This window comes from Solenopsis invicta, chromosome 12 (assembly GCF_016802725.1).
Source record: "Solenopsis invicta isolate M01_SB chromosome 12, UNIL_Sinv_3.0, whole genome shotgun sequence".
In the NCBI taxonomy this organism is placed as follows: Eukaryota; Metazoa; Arthropoda; class Insecta; order Hymenoptera; family Formicidae; genus Solenopsis; species Solenopsis invicta.
This window is the reverse complement of record NC_052675.1, coordinates 2982431-3006357: the sequence shown is the minus strand read 5'-3', so window position 1 is coordinate 3006357 and position 23927 is coordinate 2982431. Positions and strand designations below refer to the sequence as shown.

At 36.6% G+C, this 23927-nt stretch overlaps 2 protein-coding genes across 2 annotated transcripts; both read left to right on the top strand.

Annotated features, from left to right (window-relative positions):
* The first annotated feature begins 11487 nt into the window (after positions 1 to 11487).
* LOC120359289 lies at positions 11488 to 12566 on the top strand. The gene is made up of 3 exons (XM_039456270.1): positions 11488 to 11726; positions 11819 to 11951; positions 12088 to 12566. Exons 1-3 carry the CDS (start codon positions 11583 to 11585, stop codon positions 12540 to 12542), a joined length of 732 nt encoding a protein of 243 aa, XP_039312204.1. The 5' UTR covers positions 11488 to 11582; the 3' UTR covers positions 12543 to 12566.
* Positions 12567 to 12783: 217 nt separating this feature from the next.
* On the top strand, positions 12784 to 22270 carry LOC120359059. Its single transcript, XM_039455354.1, has 3 exons — positions 12784 to 12889; positions 13503 to 14228; positions 21873 to 22270. The coding sequence occupies exons 1-3, from the start codon at positions 12784 to 12786 to the stop codon at positions 22268 to 22270; spliced, it is 1230 nt and encodes a 409-aa protein (XP_039311288.1).
* The last annotated feature ends 1657 nt before the right edge of the window (positions 22271 to 23927 follow it).

Here is a 23927-nt window from a genome sequence, read left to right as displayed (position 1 = left end):
AACTATTGCAAAAATGTATGAAAATAAAATGTTTCAAAAAATTTGTATCTAAAAAGGAACAATTTATTTTTTTAGTTAGTATTATATTTTCAATGTTTCTTCCTGGCAATTAAACATGGTTTTGAGTATACATATACATCCATGTATATTTATACAAATTTGATATATATATATGTGTATATATATATATTTATATATATATATATATATATATTGTTACGTCCAGAATTCTCGAAATAAGTCTCTCGGGTCGGTTGGCAGGTAGAGACTTAGAGAAATAATTCGAGCGAGGTAGGAAGGACGGAACAGGCCTAATCTCTCGCACACATGTCTCCGGGCGAGTGCGACGAGTCGAATGCGTCAGGTGAGTCAGAATGTAGGTCAGGTGTCGAGAATGACGACCTATGACTCTCATTCAGACTCTTGCATTCGTGTAGTCCTTATTTTGCGTAAACGAATTGAATCGCTTTTACGCGGGATCGGACTAAGTGCAATTTTATCGGAGCGGGAATTAGAGGTGATTGATGTAAAGAAAAATGATTGAAATTAAGAATTACAATTTTATTTTAACATAATAAAAGAAATAACCAATTACAATGATAGGTGATGACTAAAATAATAATTATTAATTTGCAAATAACATTTTTTGTTAATAGAGAACATGTATAATAAAAAGAAGAAAAATCTTATGTTCTTAATAAAAAAAAAACTTAAATTTTAATTGGTTACATTTGTGCTTAACGGGATATAAGTGTGCATGTGTAGGTGTATTTTATGATCAAGGGATTTTTAGTTATCCAGGTAGGGTTTGGAGCGAGTCGAAGATTTCTTCAAATTCATTGAGTACTCTTCGATTCGCTTCGATATTTTCATTTACTATATTCTCTACCTGTTCGGGAGTAAATAATGAATCGGAATGCGGGTTTTCTTGGGGAAACTCTAGCGCGGGGGAATATGGATCTTCCGGAGGTATTCGAACAGGTGAATCGGAATTACGATAAAAAAAATCGGGGGAAGGTGTAGGAGGAAAATTTGTAGGAGAAAAGGTTGAATCCCGAGGAGAGGCTAAGGGCTCTGCAAAAGGATCGAAGGTAGAAGACGGTGACCCTGGTGGTTGTTTAAAATCTGGTTCTACATGAGATCCAGGAGAGTAAGAGGGGGAAGGATAACGACAGGGGGAAAAAGAGTGTGATTCGGGGGACGGATTTGAGACTGGCGGAGATGAGTCGGTCGGTTCGTCGGAAGTACTCAAATTAATTAGAGCGTTAGGCAAAACAGAAATTTTTGCTCGCTGTTTGCGTAATTTACCGCAGAGCGATAACGATGCGCCAAGCCTCCGGAGCTTCTTATTTCGGCGATTCCGACAGTTCTTAATGGCTCTTCGAGTTTTATGGTCAGGGACTCGCTTACGCACTAAAATGAATTTGAGAATTGAGGCTACGTTCTCTCTTTCTTATAAAGGGAAATAAAATTTATATTATAACTTCTTGAAAGAAGAAAAAAGAAAAGCAAAAGGAAAAAGTTTGAATTAATAAGAGAAACGGAATTCTTCGTTTCCGCTGGAAGCAAAGAAAACTGCGAATTCAATCGAACGAAAGTTCGATTGTATCCAGCAGGGAATAAGGAGAGTCGCGGACCCAATCGCGAGAGCTCGACTGTATCCTGCGGGAAATAAAGAGAGTCGTGGACCCAATCGAAAGAGCTCGATTGTATCCTACGGGAAATAAAGAGTCGCGGACCCAATCGAAAGAGCTCGACTGTATCCTGCGGGAAATAAAGAGAGTCGTGGACTCAATCGAAAGAGCTCGATTGTATCCTACGGGAAATAAAGAGTCGCGGACCCAATCGAAAGAGCTCGACTGTATCCTGCGGGAAATAAAGAGAGTCGTGGACCCAATCGAAAGAGCTCGATTGTATCCTACGGGAAATAAAAAGAGTCGCGGACCCAATCGAAAGAGCTCGACTGTATCCTGCGTGAAATAAAAAGTGTCGCGGACCCAATCGAAAGAGCTCGACTGTATCCTGCGGGAAATAAAGAGAGTCGTGGACCCAATCGAAAGAGCTCGATTGTATCCTACGGGAAATAAAAAGAGTCGCGGACCCAATCGAAAGAGCTCGACTGTATCCTGCGGGAAATAAAGAAAGTGAGAGTAATAGAGGGAGAAAAGGAAGGGTAGCGCAATAATACTGAATATATGAGTGTTTTGAGAAATATAATAAATATCTTATTAGAGAGAGAAGGTAGTCTTATGAAGAGTAAAAATAAAAAAAATAATAATAATGGACGGCTGAGACTTACTGTTGGGTGAAGTTTTGAAGGTGCGAACGATTTAGTGGTTGGCGGAGCGGATTCAGCTTACAACGGCGGACGGTTGGTCGACGGTTGGCACTCAGAGTGTTCGGATCTCACAATGCCGCGTCAAATTTAAGTACGATAAATACGAATCCGAACGTCACAAACTCGGACATATAATGTCACGGAATGTGCGCCGGATCGAACTAGAGTGAATCGCGAACGAAAAATGAGCGATTGATCAGAATGAAAAAAGGTGCGGTATGTGACTGTAAATGATTGTAAGAAAGTAAGTGCTGAGTAAGTGCTGGGTAAGTGCTGGCGAGCTCCGAAGCTCCTTCCTTTTATACCTGAATCTGCCTATGGTTCCTATGGGATTTTAATCCGCAGGTGTACCGTCTCTTATTATTGCCCACGCCCTACCTATTAATTGCGCGACAAGTGTTTCGAGTCGGTGGGGTCAATCATCCGCGTTTCAACGCTTGCTTCCGCCCAAAATCGGCACGTGTCAAGGATAGACCAACCGTATTGACTCGACCGGACAATTTTAGCGTGTCCGCGCGGTTAAGATAGGCCATCTTTTCGCAATTTTTCGGATGCTTGGCTGCATCGATTTCGAAAGAAAAGAATTGTTACTCCGCAGGACGTAACAATATATATATATATATATATATATATATATATATATATATATGTATATGATATATATATGTGGGAATGGCGATCCTAACGTACGCGCGCCTGGGGATTACCCAGCGGCGACACTAGCAGAAGAAAGAGCGAGCGCCGAGCGGTGGCGTGCGAGTCGCGTGTGTAGAAGTAGTCGAGATAACCGCGGTAGCGGGCAGTGAGTGAGCACGTGTGTAAAACAGCGAGCGAACCACTAATGTCATTTTCTGTTAATATATTGTACTAACTCGCGCGCACTGTGTTTTCCCTCACCCACCCCTACAAATTTGGGGGCTCGTCCGGGATTCACGACAAGGACGAGAATCAGACGGTTTTACATCAAGAGCCAGAACGACGTCTATGCGAAAGACGATCGGCAGTGTGCATAAGAGAATCGTCGTACAGAAAGAGATCAGCTTTGAACCGTAAGTCAGTCGCTAAGTTGAATCAGTTGTAAGCTTCGGTTTAGTAAGCCGAGCTGGTAAGTAAGCCGGCGATACGGCGCGCGCTACCGAACCTAACCTCAGTTGTAAAGTTGTAAAGTTGAGAGACTAAGAAACAGTCGCAATGGCTGAACTCGAGCCACCAGTCAGTAGTCAAGATAAGCGGGCGGCGGGGAGCGCCGACAAGCATATGAAGTCGACGAAAAAAGGCGGACGAAAGTTGACAGATGATAGGCAAAAGGTTAGGAAGTACAACGACCAGGACATCGACGAAATGAGAATAGTCGAGCTCAAGGATGCTTTAAGGCGGTTAAACGTTTCTACCACAGGTAATAAGTCTGAGTTACAGATGAGATTGCGGCAAGAATCAGCGCGGGAACGCCGTAAGGAAAAGGCGGGAACGTCTGACAAGGACGCCATGACAGACGACGATGAGATATCGGACAATGAAGAGACGATGAGCGAGAGTGAGAAAAAGGTAGCGGGTAAAGAAAAGAGAAGAAGAAGCGCATCAAAGAATCGACAAGTAAAGAGAGAGCATTGCAGGAGGGGCGAAACGTCCGACACCGACACTTCCGATACAGATATTTCTGACACGGATGCTTCCGACACAGACACTTCAGTCGAACGAACGAGTAATGGACGAAATCAGCGTAGATCGCTTAATGATAGAAGAAGGTACAGACGTAACGCATTTACTATTAAAGATGTGGAAGGCAGCCTAACCTATTTCACGGGCGACGATAAATTACCTATTGAAAAATGGATTACAGAATTTGAAGACACAAGCGATTTGCTTCAATGGGATGAGTTGCAACAATTAATATACGGCAAACGTATGTTGAAAGGATCAGCGAAACGTTTTATATCATTTGAAAAAGGCATCACGTCATGGAAAATTCTTAAACAAAAATTAAAAAGGGAATTTAAAACCGAACTAAATAGCGCATTGATACACAGCCAATTATTCAAGCGTCGACGCCAGCCCGGTGAGAGTAGTCGACAATACATCTACGCCATGCAGGAAATAGCTGATCAGGGATACGTTGAAGAAGAGGCATTAATACAGTATATAGTTGATGGACTACCCGACGAAGACAACAGTAAGACGTTCCTATACGAAGCATGTACTATACGAGAGTTGAAAAAGAAGCTAGAAGTTTATGATCGTCTTAAAGAAAAAACTCAGCGGAAGAAGACGCCCTTGAAAAAGGACAAGGACAATCTCAAGAGCAGCGTGAAGGAAACTAAAAAAGAACTATCTAAATCAGGCAGCAGACAAACAGATAAGAAGCATTGCTTTAATTGTGGATCGGCCGAACATGATGTCAAGAGCTGTACGAATGCAGACAAGGGACCGAAATGCTTTAAATGCAATTGCTTCGGACACATAGCTTCAAAGTGTGACGTCAAGCAGATTCCACCATCCGAAACAACACCAGCTACCGTAAGTTGTGTAAATAGCATAGACAGTAAATTTATTCTAGTTGACATTGCAGGTGCAAAATATCAGGCATTGCTAGATACAGGGAGCGATGTCAGCTTAATACGAGACGACCTTTATCAACGCATTGGCAAACCTAAGCTGAAGAAAACAATGCGAGTGTTTACTGGACTGGGAAACACAACTACTAAACCAAGTGGCGCCTTTAACTTGAAATTCTCTGTAGAAGGGGAAGACTACGAAATCGAGATATTTGTAGTTCCCACGAGTTCTATGACGTCCGAAATAATATTAGGACGTAACTTTCTGCAAGATGTTGAGGTGGTAATAAAGAGAGGTCACATCGGAGTTAAACGTCCAACAGCTGGAGAACTTTTTGCCGAGGAGATGAGAGAATCGGTACATCACGAGAAAGAAGATGCTGAGGAGAAAGGATTCAAGGAATTGACCGTGTTACCCTGCACAGTTGCCGATGAAATTGAAGTGCCTGAACCGTATCGAAGCCGAATTGAGACAATGATAGCAGAGTACCGACCGAGGAAGGACGTCGAAACATCAATCGAAACCAAGATTGTATTAAAAGACGAGATACCCGTCAACCATCAGCCTCGTAGGCTTGCGCCAAAAGAGAAAAAGGTACTAGATAAGCAAATAAGCGAATGGCTACAGTCAGGTATTATTAAACCTAGTCAAAGCGAATATGCCAGTCCAGTTGTTATCGTTAGTAAAAAAGATGGCTCAAGTCGAATATGCGTAGATTACCGTTCTCTTAATAAAAAAATAATTCGCGATAGATATCCTATGCCTTTAATTGACGATAAAATAGATGCACTTGCACCTTTTCGAGTCTTTTCAATAATAGACTTACAGAACGGATTTCTTCACGTACCAGTTAATAAAAATAGTCAGAAATATACGGCTTTTGTGACACCAATTGGCCAGTATGAGTTCACTAGAACACCATTTGGACTTTGTAATAGCCCTACCAATTTCTTAAGATTTGTAAACGAAATATTCCGAGATTTAATTCAAAGATCGATTGTATTTACGTATATGGATGACTTGATCATACCAGGTGTCGATGAAACAGAAGCTCTTTCCAAACTAACAGAGACTTTAACAGTAGCAGCTAATAATGATCTTAATATTAATTGGCGGAAATGCAAATTTTTGCAACGGCAAGTTGAGTTCTTAGGCCATATAATCGAGAATGGATGCGTGAAACCATCCCCAGCAAAAATTAAAGCAGTTCAAGGTTTCCTACGGCCTACAACGTTCAAGCAGTTACAGAGTTTCTTAGGACTCACAGGGTATTTTAGAAAATTTATTAAAGATTATGCAAAACTAGCCCATCCTTTATATGAATTAAAAGAAGGACAACATTTCCATTTCGGACAGTCGCAACAGTTAGCCTTTTCGCGGTTAAAAGATGCTTTATCAAGAGATCCGGTACTTCGAATTTACAATCCGAAAGCTATTACAGAATTACATACAGATGCCAGCAAACAGGGATACGGGGCAACGCTCCTTCAGAGAAAGCCCGACGAGAAGCATTTCCATCCCGTTTATTACCTAAGTTATAAAACGACTGAAGCCGAAAAGAAATGGTGTTCTTATGAATTAGAAATACTAGCTATAATTAAAGCTGTTAAAAAACTGAGAGTATACCTGCTAGGCATTCAATTTATCATTGTAACCGATTGTCAAGCTTTTCAGCGTACTTTAACTAAAGAGAACTTACCTCCCAAAGTTGCCCGTTGGGCATTAATGTTAGAGGAATTCGAATATAAAATCGAACATCGTGCAAGCGAGCGAATGAAGCATGTAGACGCGTTAAGCAGATTTCCGGTAATGTTGCTAGAGGATACAGTTCTACTACTAATCAAAGGCGAACAAGACAAAGAAGAACGTTTACGCGTAATCAAGCAATTGTTAACTAAAGAACCGTATGAGGATTACATTCTAGAAAATGGATTGCTTATGAAAAAGATGGATGCCAAAAATATTGTAGTATTGCCGTCGAGCATGCATCACGATGTTATACGAAGAACGCACGAGAATGGACATTTTGGTGTAAAGAAAATGATAGAGTCGATACGCGAAGAGTACTACATTCCAAAATTAAAAGAAAAATTAGAACAATACGTAGAATGTTGTGTGCCTTGCATTTTAGCAGAAAAAAAGAGAGGAAAAAAAGAAGGCATGTTAAAGCCAATTCCAAAAGGTGACGCACCTTTTAGCACTTATCATATGGACCATTTAGGACCCATGACAAGTACGGCTAAATTATACAAACATTTGCTTGTAATAATCGATGGCTTTTCAAAATTCGTGTGGATTTATCCGACTAAGACTACTAATACTAAAGAAGTCCTAGATAAGTTGACAACAATGCAGCAAATTTTTGGCAATCCTCAACGTATTGTTACCGATAGAGGCACTGCGTTTACGTCGTCTCAATTCCGCGATTATTGTTCTACAGAGAATATAGAGCATGTAACGATAACTACCGGAGTACCTCGCGGTAATGGACAGGTAGAACGCATAAACAGAATTATTATTCCAGTTCTTACCAAATTAGCATTAGACCATCCTGATCGTTGGTATCGTCAAGTACCGAAATTGCAAATGTGTATTAATAGTTCTTATCAAAGAAGCGTAGGAATGAGTCCTTTTGAAGTTTTATTTGGAATCAAAATGAAACAACAGGAAGATATTCGTTTATTAGATATGCTAGAACAAGAATATGCGCAATTATTTAATCAAGAGCGTGATTATTTAAGAAATATAGCTAAGCAAAATATTTTAAAAATTCAGAAAGAAAATCAGCGTTCGTATAATAAACATCGCAAGAAAGCATCTATCTATAAAGAAGGTGACTTAGTTGCCATCCGCAGAACTCAGTTTGCGCCAGGTCTCAAAATTAGGACACCGTACTTAGGTCCATATAAGATTTCTCAAGTCAAGGGAAATGATAGATACGAAGTTGTAAAAATCGGTACCGGAGAAGGGCCCATGATTACTACTTCCGCAGCCGATTACATGAAAATTTATAAGTTTCCTTCAGGGGCCGAAGGAAAAGCAGGGATGGCCGAATGTGGGAATGGCGATCCTAACGTACGCGCGCCTGGGGATTACGCAGCGGCGACACTAGCAGAAGAGAGAGCGAGCGCCGAGCGGTGGCGTGCGAGTCGCGTGTGTAGAAGTAGTCGAGATAACCGCGGTAGCGGGCAGTGAGTGAGCACGTGTGTAAAACAGCGAGCGAACCACTAATGTCATTTTCTGTTAATATATTGTACTAACTCGCGCGCACTGTGTTTTCCCTCACCCACCCCTACATATATATATATATATATATATATATATATATATATATATATATATATGTATATATATATATATAAACGAGTATATACGAGGTGTGTTCAAAAAGTATCGCGAATTTTGAATTTTCGCGGGTTACGTATATTCGAATTTCGATCTTTTTGTGGCGTTATGTTGGTACTCATGTCTCTCACTTATGCCGACAAGCTCGGCCATTTTGAATGTTCACTTAATTGTTGACAGCTGCTTTGCTTGCACGTGTTTTGGATCGTCTTCGATTTTTACCTATTCAAAAAAATGGATCAAAGAACCTGTATCAAATTTTGTGTGAAAAACGAAATTAAGTGCGCGGATGCATTCCGAATGTTGACTGTGGCATACGGAGAAGCTACCTTGGACCGAAGCAACGTTTATCGGTGGTACAAAATGTTCTCAGAAGGCCGAGAAGATGTGAACGACGAAGAGCGTGCCGGACGCCCGAGCACTTCAACAACAGACGAAAAAATTAATGAAGTGGAGAAAATGGTATTGGCCAATCGTCGAATCACCGTTAGAGAAGTTGCTGAGGACCTAAACATATCGATTGGCTCGTGCCATTCGATTTTTATCAATGATTTGGGCATGAGACGGGTCGCCGCGAAATTCGTACCAAAATTGCTCAATTGCGACCAAAAACAGCATCGCATGAACATTGCTAATGAGATGTTGGACTCTGTCCGCGACGACCCAAATTTGCTCCAGAGGGTCATAACTGGTGACGAATCGTGGGTTTATGGTTATGACGTGGAAACCAAAGCTCAATCATCTCAATGGAAGCTGCCGCACGAACCAAGACCGAAAAAAGCGCGCCAAGTTCGGTCGAATGTGAAAGTTTTGCTGACAGTTTTCTTCGATTGCAGGGGCGTGGTGCATCATGAGTTCTTGCCACAGGGTAGAACGGTCAATAAGGAATATTACCTGCAAGTTATGCGCAATTTGCGCGAAGCAATCCGCCAGAAACGCCCGGATTTGTGGAAGAACAAAAATTGGCTTTTGCACCACGATAACGCCCCTGCTCACACATCGTTGCTTGTGCGCGACTTTTTGGCCAAAAACAACACACTAATGATGCCGCAGCCACCGTATTCCCCAGATCTGGCCCCCTGTGACTTTTTCTTGTTCCCTAAACTGAAGAGGCTCATGAAAGGACGACGTTACGCTACGCTTGACGAGATAAAGACGGCATCGAAGGAGGAGCTGAACAAGATAAAAAAAAATGATTTTTTGAAGTGCTTCGAAGATTGGAAAAACCGTTGGCACAAGTGTATAATATCTCATGGGGATTACTTTGAAGGGGACAAAATAGATATTCATGAATAAATAAATAATTTTTGAAAAAACACAAAATTCGCGATACTTTTTGAACACACCTCGTATGTATGTATATACATAAACAAATTTTAAAGCATTCACTTACAAGGGGAGGATCAGGTGAGTCACCCTGGGATTTCGATTCCAATTTTTGTAGTTATTCTGGAAACGAAAAAAAGTTTATGTTTCTCGGCGTTTGATCAAATAGGCCTTAGTTTTAAAATAAGAAATTTGTGAAAATTGGTCATACCGCGGCGCGCCGTATGAGCCTTCCCGGTAAGTGTCCTCTCAATCAGTGCAGTCAGCTACATGCGTTAGGTGCTTGCTTCACAATCGTAAGATCCGGGTTCGCTCCCGGATGGGTGTAATTTTTTTTATTTTTTAATTTTTTTTTTTAAATAAGTGTAGTTATTTATCTTGATAATATTGAAATAGTATACAAATTTCTAAAATAGAAAATTTAATGTAATATTACTTTCTAAATGTTAATTTAAATTTAATTTGAAGGGAATTTGAATACAAGTAATGATATTTGAAATAATAAATAGGTAATAATAACAATAATATATAAGTTATTTAAAATGGATAACATATAAAAGCAACGTATCTAAATTTTCAAATTGTTTAAATTTAACACTGGTTATTCACATTTTTCTACGATTAATTATTTTAAAAACTATAATTTTAAAATACTATTAATATTATTTCCAATTAAATTTTAAATTAAACAATTTGAAAATTTAGATACGTTGCTTTTATATGTTATCCATTTCAAATAACTTATATATTATTATTATTATAACCTATTTATTATTTCAAATATTATTACTTGAATTCAAATTCCCTTCAAATTAAATTTAAATTAATGTTTAGAAAGTGATATTAAATTGAATTTTCTATTTTAGAAATTTGCATACTATATCAATATCATCAAGATAAATAAATACACTTATTAAAAAAAAAAAATATTGCAAATATACGGGAGCGAACCCGGATCTTACGATTGTGAAGCAAGCACCTAACGCACGGAGCCAATTGCACTGGTGGGGAGAACACTTACCGGGAAGACTCATATGGCGCGCTGCGGTATGGTCAATTTTCACAAATTTATTATTTCGAAACTAAGGCCTATTCAATGAAACGCCGGGAGACGTAAACTTTTTTGTCTCCAAAATAACTAAAAAAATTAGGAACGAAATCCCAGGGTGAATCACCTGATCCTCTTCTTGTTAGATTATAAACTATCATTATGATACGTTTTATAATCTAAGTAAATATCATCTTGAATATTTCTGTTATGGTATTTGAAGTTTGTATCAAATTATTGAAAATTGCAAATTAATAATTAGAATTCGACCAGTTAGATGATTTAAATTTTGCGTTTGGTTTTGACTGGTTGTATTCTAATCTTCAACTCGCTATTCTCTATCTGTAATGCATAATCTGATACAGACTTTACAGCCGTTATGTATTTTTATAAAGATTTTGCATTGTTACGCTTATGCAAAACTTTTTTACAAATAATGCAAATAAACATTAGTATTATTTAGTAATATATTTTATTTGATTAAATACACTCATACATACAGTTTTATAATTATTTCGTTTTCTTTCAAGCACTTTTATATATATCCATTGGATGTAATTTGAAGTTGTTTACAGCACTTTGTCCAAAGATTAGGACATTGTTTGAACATGCAATGGACGTTTCTATTCAATAACCAGATAATATTTTTAAAATGTTTTTTAAGTTAATTTTTCAACAGTTATACATTTAGAAATATATGCATTGTTTATTTTATGTTTAATTTATATTAATTATTCATTTAAAATAATATTTTATTATATCCCCTCTAAAAAAAATAAGGAATTGAAAATAAAACTGCCCAGTGCACATAAAAAGCTAGTTACGGGTCTCAAGGTCCGTGGATTGGCGTTGGAGGGGAAGGAAGGTCGTTGCATGGCCGCCATTTTCGAGACAGCGAGTCAGTGTTAGTGTACATAGGTGCTACAACTATTAGTTGTGTGAGTGAGCGAGTGTGCAATAAAAGTATATACAATGCCAGGTTGTTGTGCAATAAATTGCAAAAATAGAAGCGAACATGGTTTTCGAATGTTTTTGTTTCCTCGGGATGAGAAACGAAGACATTTGTGGGCTGAGAAATGTGGTAAAAATCCAACACAGAATTCTAGGTTATGTGAGGTATGTAAATATGTTATCGGTTTTTTTATTATTATTAGAATATATTAAGTAGAATATATTTAAACATTTAAAAAATGCTTTCTCTTCTATAGTATCATTTTGATGATTTGCAATTCGAAAATCGACGAGAGGATGGATGGCGGAAATTGAAACCTAATGCAATTCCAACTATTTTCGAAAGCAACGAAATTAATTCTGATGTATTAAATGATCAATCTTTAATTGGTAATAATTCCAAAATAATTCAATTATTTCCTTGTATTATCATAAATATAATTTATAAACAGATATGTATATATATATATATATATATATATATATATATATATATATAATTTTACACAATTCTTACTGTTTGTAGGGCATAATATTCAACCAGAAAATTGTGCTAATTTATTTAATTGTGATTTATCATGTAATGACAATTTTGGATATAATGAAAATGTTGCTACTGAGAATTTACCAAGTGAACAACAGACTCTATCAGTCCCAATTGCCGTACATGCAAGTGTTCAAACGGATAATGAGATAAGTGGACAGAATTTACAAACAATGTTCATGACAAATGAAGAAGGAACGATTCGACAAACCAATCAAATCAAGTATTTGCTCAAACAATTAAAGGAAGAACGAGTAAAAGCTAATACTTTCAAATCCAAATATGAAAATGAAAAAGTATTGCGATTTAAGACAACAAAAATTATGAAAAAGTATAAGAAAAGATACACAATATTGTCTGAAAAAGTAGAAAAATCACCAATTTTCAAAAAATTTATATCAGGATTTTCCAAGCAAAAGACTAACTGGACTCCGTAATGTTTAAGATTGGCCACACAGATAAGATATGCTGGTAAGTTCCATAATTTTTAAACTATTGTTCATTTTTATATAAAAATTAATATACTAATCTCAATACTTACTCTTTACAGTTGGATCGAAGGCTTATCTATATCTAAAGAAAGATCTGGGTTTACCATTGCCATCTTATTCTACAATATGCAGATATACAAGAAAGATTGATTTTCAACCTGGTTTGTTAAGAAATGTTTTTTCATTAATGGCAAAGAAAAGAGAAAGTCATAAATCTTCGAATCAAGACGACTGTGTTATTTTAATGGATGAGATGGATATTCAACCAGCATTAGAATATGATGTTAGCACAAGTGAGGTTCAGTTATATGTATATATGTATATATATTACACACAACAAAATTAATTAAAATTCATTGTCTTAGCATAACTTCTGTAGAAAGTATGCAATGACAACTGTAAACTGGACAACAATGATCTGCTACCGTTTAATTGTACATATAAATTATGTTGTAAATACGAGTGCCCTTACTTATAAATAACAAAGGATTCATGGAAGTTGTCTACTTATCAAACAACACGTTTACACAATATATATATATATATATATATATATATATATAAATATCAATTAAAAAATATTTCTCCATAAGCTTTTAAAAAATATTAAAGTAAAAAAATGATTAAGTACATATATCTTAATAATCGTTTTTAATTATAATTTAAGTGTATGGAAAAATGGTTTATATATATTAAATATGTACAAATTGTTTATATATAATTATAAAAAGATTACCATTGTTACATATGAATACATATTAATATATTTACATAAATTACCTTCCTGATTTACCAAATTTCCGTCTTTGTAATTTCCTAATAATTTCTTTATTAAATGATTATTTTTTATCAATTAACGTTGCACATATCAATAAACATTTTAATATTTTTCATTTTTGGCCATAGGATCATTTGTTGGACAAACGACGTGTGATGAGATAGAAAAGTTATGCACTTCTATTGTTGTTTTTATGCTCAGAGGTTTAAACGAAAATTGGAAACAAATTGTTTCATGGCATCTTACATCTAAGTCTTCAAATGATGATATCATGACTCAATTACTGTTTGAAATTGTCGAAGAAGCAGAGAAAATAGGTTACAAGGTCCACGGATTAGTTTGTGATATGGGTCCAAAAAATCAAGCGATATGGCGCAATTTAGGAATTAAAGTTTCGAGAAATAACAACACTCCGTTTGTAATGCATCCGATACGGCCTAATGATAATTTTTATATATTTCCGGATATACCACATTTATTGAAAAACCTACGGATGGCTTTAACTAACAATTCTATTATTACAATAGCACTGTCAATTGTAGAATCAGAAAATTTACCATGCAATGAAGTTAGATTTAAATATCTCGAAGAATTAAATGTAATTCAGCAACGTAAAAATTTAAAATTAGCTCCAAAAATAACTACCGACATTGTGAACCCAACAGGATTTAACAAAATGAATGTAGCAGCTGCAGCACATATATTCAACGTAAAAACAGCTGCTGCTCTGGAGACATTGATAGAATTGAAATTAATAGATAATGAAGCTAAAACTACAGCTTGGTTTCTTAGAAAAGTACGGGCTTGGTTTGATGCGATGAACAGCAGAAAGCAAAATGAAGCAATTACTCCAAGTAATAGAAACTTAAAAATTGGTATTATTGACGATTTTTTACATTTAATCGAAAATATAATTATTGGTAACTCGTGGAAACCAGTTCAAACTGGAATAAAAATGTCAGCTTTAAACACTATTACATTGACTGAATATTTATTTAAAAATGGATATCTTTTCTTTCTAACTTCTCGTCTAAATCAAGATGCCATTGAAAATTTATTTTCCACGTTGCGTCGAAAAGGAAATATAAATCCAACAGCTTTACAAGCTAAACGTTGTCTCCGCCTCGTTACATTGTGCCAATTTATAGATACCCAGAAAGAGAAAAAAAATTATGCAGATGATGACAACGAGTATTATATTGATTTCTTCAGTTCATTAACAAATAAGGAATAAGGAGAATGTAAATAATACATCTATTTCAGCCAAAGATTGCATGTATTCACACATATACGAAAATAATCAAGATTATTCGGATATTTTGCCAATAACAAATGGATTGGAATGTAATGTAATTAATAATGTCTTAGGAAGTGCAATATCTTATGTATTAAGAAAAAAATTCGTTTGCAATAACTGTTTGAAGGCCTTTACTGTTGACGACAATGGTTCTAACTCATTTTATACTAAAGCACTTTCGTTTGGATTTTTGGAGAATCCTTCTAACAATATTTTTACGTATATTACTTTGGTTGAAGCCCATTTGCAAGCACATTTTCATAGATGTGCTTTGCATCCTCAATTATTTGAGCACTTATTAGAAATGATAGAAATATGGGCGCCTTATAAAAACTTAGAAATTTCAAAAATATGTGCAGAACGTACGAAACCGTGCAATTTCTTTTATTACATTTTATGTCGATATATTCGAATTCGCCAAATTATTTATGTAAATAATAAAAAAACGGAAATACGGTTATCAGAAAATAAGTCTTTTGGATCAAAAAGTGCCCATAGGCAATCGATTATTTAAATAATAATATATATTAATATTTTTTAAAAAGTATATATTTATGTTTTTATTTATAAAACAAATATATAATATAACTTTATTTCGTTTTATTATACTTATTAACATTGGTTCTTTATATTATTAAAAAACTGTTAAACATTTTTGTTTATTACATTTATTTATAAAACAATTCCTAGCATTCTTCCCTACAAATCTAACCTATGGTCTAAAACGAGAATAACCTACTATTGAGTTGACATTACATATTAATCAGCTGTTCTGTGGCCGCCGCCATTTTCGTTCCACATCGTTGAAGTGGATGCAACGACCTTCCTTCCCCTCCAACGCCAATCCACGGACCTTGACGGGTCTGAGTCAGTCGATAAATGAGATCGTTACTATGATTCAGCGGTGCCTTTCACTGCACAGCGCCGCTATCGCAACATCGAGGAACTAAACTAGTGCTCTGTCTCACTCTTCACCGATTCTCACACCGATTCTGCACGCACACATAAACACGACATTTTTAATTGAAAGTATCTTTTATTCTAAAGCTTCTAGGATCGTTTTGAAAGCACACTAACAATCTTACGTGTAATTCACAATACGCTGGATGGTTATTATGTACGTACAACGTCTAAAATTTTTATACGCAGCACATATTGTCACGAGACTACTACAGAAGCACATAGTTTTGTAACTTTTTTCTGTTTTTCGTGTCAAATTGGTGCCAGCGTATTGTGTTTTTGCCAATACTTTAATCCTGGAGAAGGATTTATAATTCTATGAATTCCATAAAAAGTTTAGTGAAAATAAAAATAATCGTGTTCAGTCGGTATCTCCAGCATCCCCTTCACCTGAGTCCACCGCATCTGTCGTTGGCTCTCTACTTATTGGAGAGCCGGTCGATCTGGCCTTGCCGACTCAGCAGATCTGTTGTTCACTCGAGAAGGTCGCCTGTTCAGCGTTCCCGGTATCGGTTACTGTGTCATGATATCGGCATTACCGATACCGGTGGCGTAATATAAACAAATTGTATTTTGTAATTAATTGTTTTGTCAGCGGTGGCTTTCGCCACTCGTGACAATCGGTTTCAAAAATTTTAATTTACTGCCAAAGATTTCTCACAAAGAAGAAACGTTAGTGCTATCTTGACATTAATATAACAATAAACAAATTATTAAATATAATTCTTAACAATTAAATAGTATATAAATTTAATTAGAATATCTTACCATTGATAACACCAGATTTACCATCTGCAGAAACGTAGTGATTTTTAAATTGAAATGCACATTTCATTTGCGTCGCTTGCCAAAATTTGTCTGTAATAAGTTCTTGCCATTTACCTGGTTCTAAAACTTTACGCAAGCGATAGTACATTTTTCCTTTCATTCGACGTTTGTATATTTTGTCTTGCAGAAGATTTGTAAAATCTTCTCTAAGCAAGGAAATAACAAGAAAATTTTCCAAGTTACTACAATCCAATGAAATGTTTGCAGATATTTCATTTCAGTTTGAACCATCTGATAATACACTCTCACTCGCGGAAACAGATGTGTCAGGACGTGGAACTTCATTAAAAATCAAATCTTTTATATTATGCCTATTGCACATTGTAAATACGTATAAACTGTTGGCTGTCATTTTATTATTTAAATTTTAAGTTATAATGTTCCAAATATAGTGCGTTTTTGAAATAATTTTAGTTTTATTTTTTATAATGTCTTTGTATTTTAATATCGCCTCTTTTATTGTTTCGACATTAACTTTTCCTGGTCTACCACTGGATACATGATGTAAAATGAAAAGTACTGTTTCCTCTGACAAACTGTTAGAGACTAACTCGAAAAATCCTGAATCAAAGTCTTATATACTTTTCGGCTTTCTTTGTAACGATACACCCCTCCATCGTCCACGCGCCACCGTTCCGTCCACCAAACAACGTACATCGAACGCGGCAAGAGACCACGTGCGCGAGCAACTGAATGTCGCAACGCGACCACGCGGCGACACGCGCGCCGATCGTGGCGTTCCACAACACTCCCACTCCGGCTGGGCCGGCCGAGCGCGCGGATTGGCTCGTCCAACCGCACGTTCGGATATACTATAAGCCGGCAGTGGGAACGCAGAAGACAGATCCGTCCGACTCTCCGACCTGTCCAGACGACCGAGCATTCTCGATCGCTCGCGAAGACGAGCATACTCGTCGCTCTCCAGCACCTGGACGGACATTCCCGTCGCTATCCTCGTCCGAGTATTCTCGACCAATCACTTCCGAGATCACCGACGAGCATTTTTGTCACTATCACCGGCCGAGCATTCTCGACCAATCACCGCCACCCTCGAGTACCTGGATCTCCACATAGACACTGAGTCAAACTTCGCAACCTAGAAATCGGCAAGGCATCCGCGCCCTGTCGACCAAGCGCTCTTTTGCCTGGGGCGCGCTCGGGCGAACCGCAGACTAGAGTCCCTAGAAGTAGAGAGTCTGTACATCTCGGTGTTCCCCGTGATTGGACTGTACCTAAAATGGCAGCACCAATACGGATCTCTGTTTAATCCTCTTTAACCAATGCGATAACAGCATACACACGTTCAAGTGCACACAATGATAAACATACACACACATAAAGCTCACGTACATACACTCGACATATTCATTACCGACATTTTAGGGGAAATTTTCCAAACTGAGAAGTCACTATCTTTCTACATACTTACAGTTCATGATTAACGTAATGACCAATAAGCTCTAGTCGTTTCATTAATCATGAACTGCGAGTATGTAGAAAGTGGTGACTTCTCAGTTTAAAAAATTTCCCCATGGACAGAATCAAAGTCCTTGGGTGTACATACACTGACATATTCATTACCGACATTTTAGGGGCAGATGTCCAGACTCTGTACTTCTAGGGACTCTACCGCGGACACGACCGCACCGGCAACGGACCGCGTTCACGCGATTCCGACAACCAATCACGCGTTCCGCGATTCCCCCGACCAATCGGATTGATCGTCCGTATAGCACACCGCCAATTAATGTTACGTTCATTTAACCGCGAATTATTATGAATTAGCCTTAAGCCGTTATGTTGATCAATGTTACGAATTATTATGAATTGGCTTTAAGCTAGTATTTTGATTAAATGTTGGTATTGTCCGCGTAGCTTTAAGTTGTTCTCGCGTATCCGCCGCCGTATCTACGAGCTGCTACTCTCTCTCCTTCTGTTATTTTCATGCATATTGTGGCATTCACGAACGCGAACTACCAGTCTAGTCCACATGGTATTGACACTACATTTCTGTTCTTTCAAACACCACTGTATCAACAACTACGATTACAATGTTTAAATAAAACCTTTTCTTTTGTTTACTTGAAACACTGGGTATAGTCGATTCGAACACCTGACCAACCGACGAGCCTTATCCGATCCGATCCCGAAGTTCCCGCACCGCACCGAACCGACCGGAAAACCTGTACCGTTACACCTTTTATACAATTTTAAAGAAAGCCAAAAAATCGCCGACACATTACAATTAACCAAAAAATTGCGCGATGGTAAACACACTCGCGATCAAAAATAATACTCGCATATGCGGTCTAATAGATCTTATAGTTTATAGCTGTGTCTTTCTTCTTTTGTTATCAGATGTAAGAAAAGCCAAAAAGTTACTTTAGTCGGCAATATCAAGAGGCCCGCTTGCGACTCGGCGCCAGGACAACGCGTTAGGCGGACCGCGTTTTTTTACGCGTGTCAACGATGTCCAACTGCACGAAATTATCAGTGTGCGTCTGTGTATGCATGTGTGTGTTTGTGCGTGCGTGCGTGCGTGCATGCGTGCTAACATCTATACATACATACATACATACACACATACATACATATATATATATATATATATGTATATATAATAAACAGATTTTTATTGAACATTACGGAAAATTAAAACAGAATTTTTGATTTAATTATAATATTATTGAATTAATAAACGCTCTTAATGTTGTAATTATTTTATTGGCATTGTAACGATACGCCCCTCCACCGTCCGCGCGCCTCCGTTCCGTCCACAAACAACGAACTAGACATGTTTATCGTCATTCGAATATTCGATAATATCAAATTTTTTTCAAGCTCGATATAAAAATATCAAATAAATAATTATAAATAGAAATATCGAATAAATATTTTTTAACTATTCATATTCATTTTCAATTTTGATGAATATTTTTAATTTTAAAGGCTTATTCCTAAAATCTGTAAATAAATTATTGTGTTATTAACTTATTTGGTGAAATTCAGTTCAGTTGGTAATAGTGATAACTAGAATCGTGTGGTTATCGAGCAATTGAACATGATTGCTCCAATCCGTCCATCGATTTTTAGCATCGTGAACACAAGGCTTTAAATTTGTCCAATATTGTAGTGCGTATCCTTTCTATATATTTCTACACTTTAGACAAGAGAACAATGCGTTTACTTTCTTTTATTTATTATCGCTAGTACTATTTATACTAGTACTGTTTATACTGCTTGGCCGTAATATAATACACAAAATTTTTTTATTATTTTCATAATAAGTCTTGTGTGGAATTATTTTAAAAAAGCCAAAAGAAATATTGCTACCTGTAAGTTATGTTCAAAAGAAATTAAAACATCTGGGACAACGTCTAACTTAATAGCACATCTAAAAACAAAACATTTATTTGCATATAAGGATTGCTTAGAAAAGAAAAACTTAAGAGTAAGTTATATCTCTTTTAAAATTGAAGTAAATTAATTGTTTTGATATTTTTAGTATTTATTTTAGTATCTAATTTAATATATGATACGCATTAGCTACATTCTGAAATTATCTATTGTATTAAAAATCTATAATATTTAATACATATGTATACAAATCTATAATATAAATTATGGAGTTTTAGTACTGGATTTTTAATACTGGACGCTCAAATTCTATGTACTAAGAAATTTTAAAAACTATTTTACAGAAATAAAAAGATCGTAGTACATGTAATTCATTCACTTTAGAGGAAGATTTAGATAATCCAAATGATGAAGAACAACTTAGGTAAGTACTTTTATCTTTGCATAATTTAATATTTACTCTAATACTTGGATTGTGATCAGGATTATTTTTGATTTTTATAAATCTCTTTCCTTAAAATTCAATAAAAATGAATTATTAGACTAACAAAATATTAGGTTTAGTATTAGAATCTAGTATAATATTAGAGTATTTTACACACACACACACACACACACACGCACACGCACACGCACACGCACACGCACACGCACACGCACACGCACACGCACACGCACACGCACACGCACACGCACACGCACACGCACACGCACACACACACACACACACACACTTGTATATAAATTACTTTATTACATATGAAATGTTATTGTATTATTTTTTAATATTTTGATTTTATTATTTCATATTTTCATATAAGCTATTAAAAATTAATAACATTTATATATTTTTTATACATTTAAATTATCATTGACCGCGTTCAGCAGACTGAGAGATCATTGAGCGCTTATACATGATTCTTCAATATGATTGGGTTTTGCCTTCAGATCCAGCAAATCATATTAAACATTATAGAAGAATCACTGAGCGCTCACTCATCTGCTGAGTCTGCTGTACATAGCCAATAGTATAAGTACACTAGTGGTCATTAATGCCTTCCCTTTCGTTCAAATATGCGCATGCGTCATATAGGATACATTATGTGCTATAGAAAATTCAAAGCAGAAGTAGAAAAATTTATGACCGTTAATATAGTATACTGAGTTATGTATGTTATATAAGTGAATTTTATTGTTTTACAGATCACAAAGCCCTTGTACTACAGGAACTTTAGTAGATACTCCACCTTCTTAACAGTCTACATTATTCGAAATTTTTAACAAAAGAACAAGTTTTGAAAATGGTGGATCTAAGAATACAGCGATAACAGAAGCACTAATTTATATGCTCTGCAGAGATAATATGTCTAGCAGGATTGTAGAAAAAGGAGGCTTCTGTCATTTTGTTAAAACACTTTGTCCAATGTATAAAATACCTTCTAGGTCTACTGTAAGAGTTCTCATTGAACAAAAATATGATAAATGCAAATTATAGCTTAAAAGATTATTAGATAAAGTGCATTATGTATCCTTGATATCGGATATTTGCACAATTACGAATTCAACTAGAAGCTTTTTGGTTGTAACTGGTCATTTTATTCATCCAGAAACTTCTGTTCTCGAATCAGTTTATTTAAAGGCATTACAATTATCAAAAAGACACACAGCGGAGAATATAGTTAAAGAGTTTCATAAAGTTTGTGAAGAATTTTCTATTAGTCCATCTAAAATTGCGTCTATTACAACAGATGGTGCATCAAATATGCAGAAAGCAGTAGAATTGTTTTCAAATTCATCAAAATGGATTAGATGTTTTGCACACGTGACAAATTTAATCGTACAAAATTCTTTAAAAACTACGACTGAACTTGAGAAGATAGTTTTGCAAATTAAACGTATTGTAATGTATTTCAAGCACAGTACAATTGCGTCAAAGGCTCTCAGAGCAGAACAATTAAATCTTGGAAAAACCGAAGGCACTGTATTATATCTTACACAAGATATTTCTCCCTGAGGGAATTTTACACTTGACATGTTACAAAGTTTGAAAAACTAGCACCTATAATAGCAACGATTTTGGCAAGTAAGGATCATAAAGATGACCCGCAGATGCTGGCAGGTTCATACTTAGAAATAGTATCGGAGATTATTCGTATTCTGGAGCCTTTCAAAGAAGCTACTCTTCAAATATCTATCGACAGTAACATTACATTCAGTATTGTTTTACCCATACGTCATAATGTACATGATACATTGATTGAAAACAAACCTGTCACTTATCCTGCAATCGAATTGAAGCAAAATTTATTGAAGGAGATTGAGGCAAAATATGTACCTCTAGAAAAAAATAAGCTTCTCACAATATCAACATTACTTGATCCTAGATTCAAGAAATTATATAGTTTCTCTATTCTTCCACAAGCAGAAGCTATACTACAAGTACAAAAAAATTAAGGATGTAGCAAGACAACAAAATATTATTCCATTACTGGAACAAAGTCCACCATAATCAGATCAAGATATCAATTCAAATTCAATTTGGACGAAGCATACACAAAAATTAAGAAAAAGTTCTGATGGAGGTGAATTATCTAGTGGGCAAATGCCGCCAGAATTAAATTATATTTTAATTCTACAGTGATTCCATTATCAGAAAACTCTATTAAGTATTGGCAAAGTTGTAAGACATTTTCACCTGCACTGATGGAAGTCGCTTTAAAATATTGCATAATCAGGGTTCTTCAGTGTCTTCAGAGAGGGTTGTTTCGGCCCTTAAAAATATAGTTACAGACAAAAGAAGTCGCTTAACTGGTCGTCATATCGAAAAAGCTGTTTTTCTCTCTTATTTTACAAAAAATATATTTAAAGAATAATATTGTTTATATATTGTTACGTCCTGCGGAGTAACAATTCTTTTCTTTCGAAGTCGATGCAGCCAAGCAACCGAAAAATTGCGAAAAGATGGCCTATCTTAATCGCGCGGATACGCTAAAATTGTCCGGTCGAGTCAATACGGTTGGTCTACCCTTGACACGTGCCGATTTTGGGCGGAAGCAAGCGTTGAAACGCGGATGATTGACCTCACCGACTCGAAACACTTGTCGCGCAATTAATAGGTAGGGCGTGGGCAATAATAAGAGACGGTACACCTGCGGATTAAAATCCCATAGGAACCATAGGCAGAATCAGGTATAAAAGGAAGGAGCTTCGGAGCTCGCGAGCACTTACTTACTTTCTTACAATCATTTACAGTCACTTACGGGCACATACCGCACCTTTTTTCATTCTGATCAATCGCTCATTTTTCGCTTCGCGATTCACTCTAGTTCGATCCGGCGCACATTCCGTGACATTATATGTCCGAGTTTGTGACGTTCGGATTCGTATTCATCGTACTTAAATTCGACGCGGCATTGTGAGATCCGAACACTCTGAGTGCCAACCGTCGACCAACCGTCCGCCGTTGTAAGCTGAATCCGCTCTGCCAACCACTAAATCCGCTCTGCCAACCACTAATTCGCACCTTCAAAACTTCACCCAACAGTAAGTCTCAGCCGTCCATTATTTTTATTTTTTATTTTTACTCTTCATAAGACTACCTTCTCTCTCTCATAAGATATTTGTTATATTTTTTAAAACACTCATATATTCAGTATTATCGCACTACCCTTCCTTTTCTCCCTCTATTACTCTCAGTCTCTTTATTTCCCGCAGGATACAGTCGAGCTCTTTCGATTGGGTCCGCGACTCTTTTTATTTCCCGTAGGATACAATCGAGCTCTTTCGATTGGGTCCACGACTCTCTTTACTTCCCGCAGGATACAGTCGAGCTCTTTCGATTGGGTCCGCGACTCTTTTTATTTCCCGTAGGATACAATCGAGCTCTTTCGATTGGGTCCACGACTCTCTTTACTTCCCGCAGGATACAGTCGAGCTCTTTCGATTCGGTCCGCGACTCTTTTTATTTCCCGTAGGATACAATCGAGCTCTTTCGATTGGGTCCACGACTCTCTTTATTTCCCGTAGGATACAATCGAGCTCTTTCGATTGGGTCCACGACTCTCTTTATTTCCCGCAGGATACAGTCGAGCTCTTTCGATTGGGTCCGCGA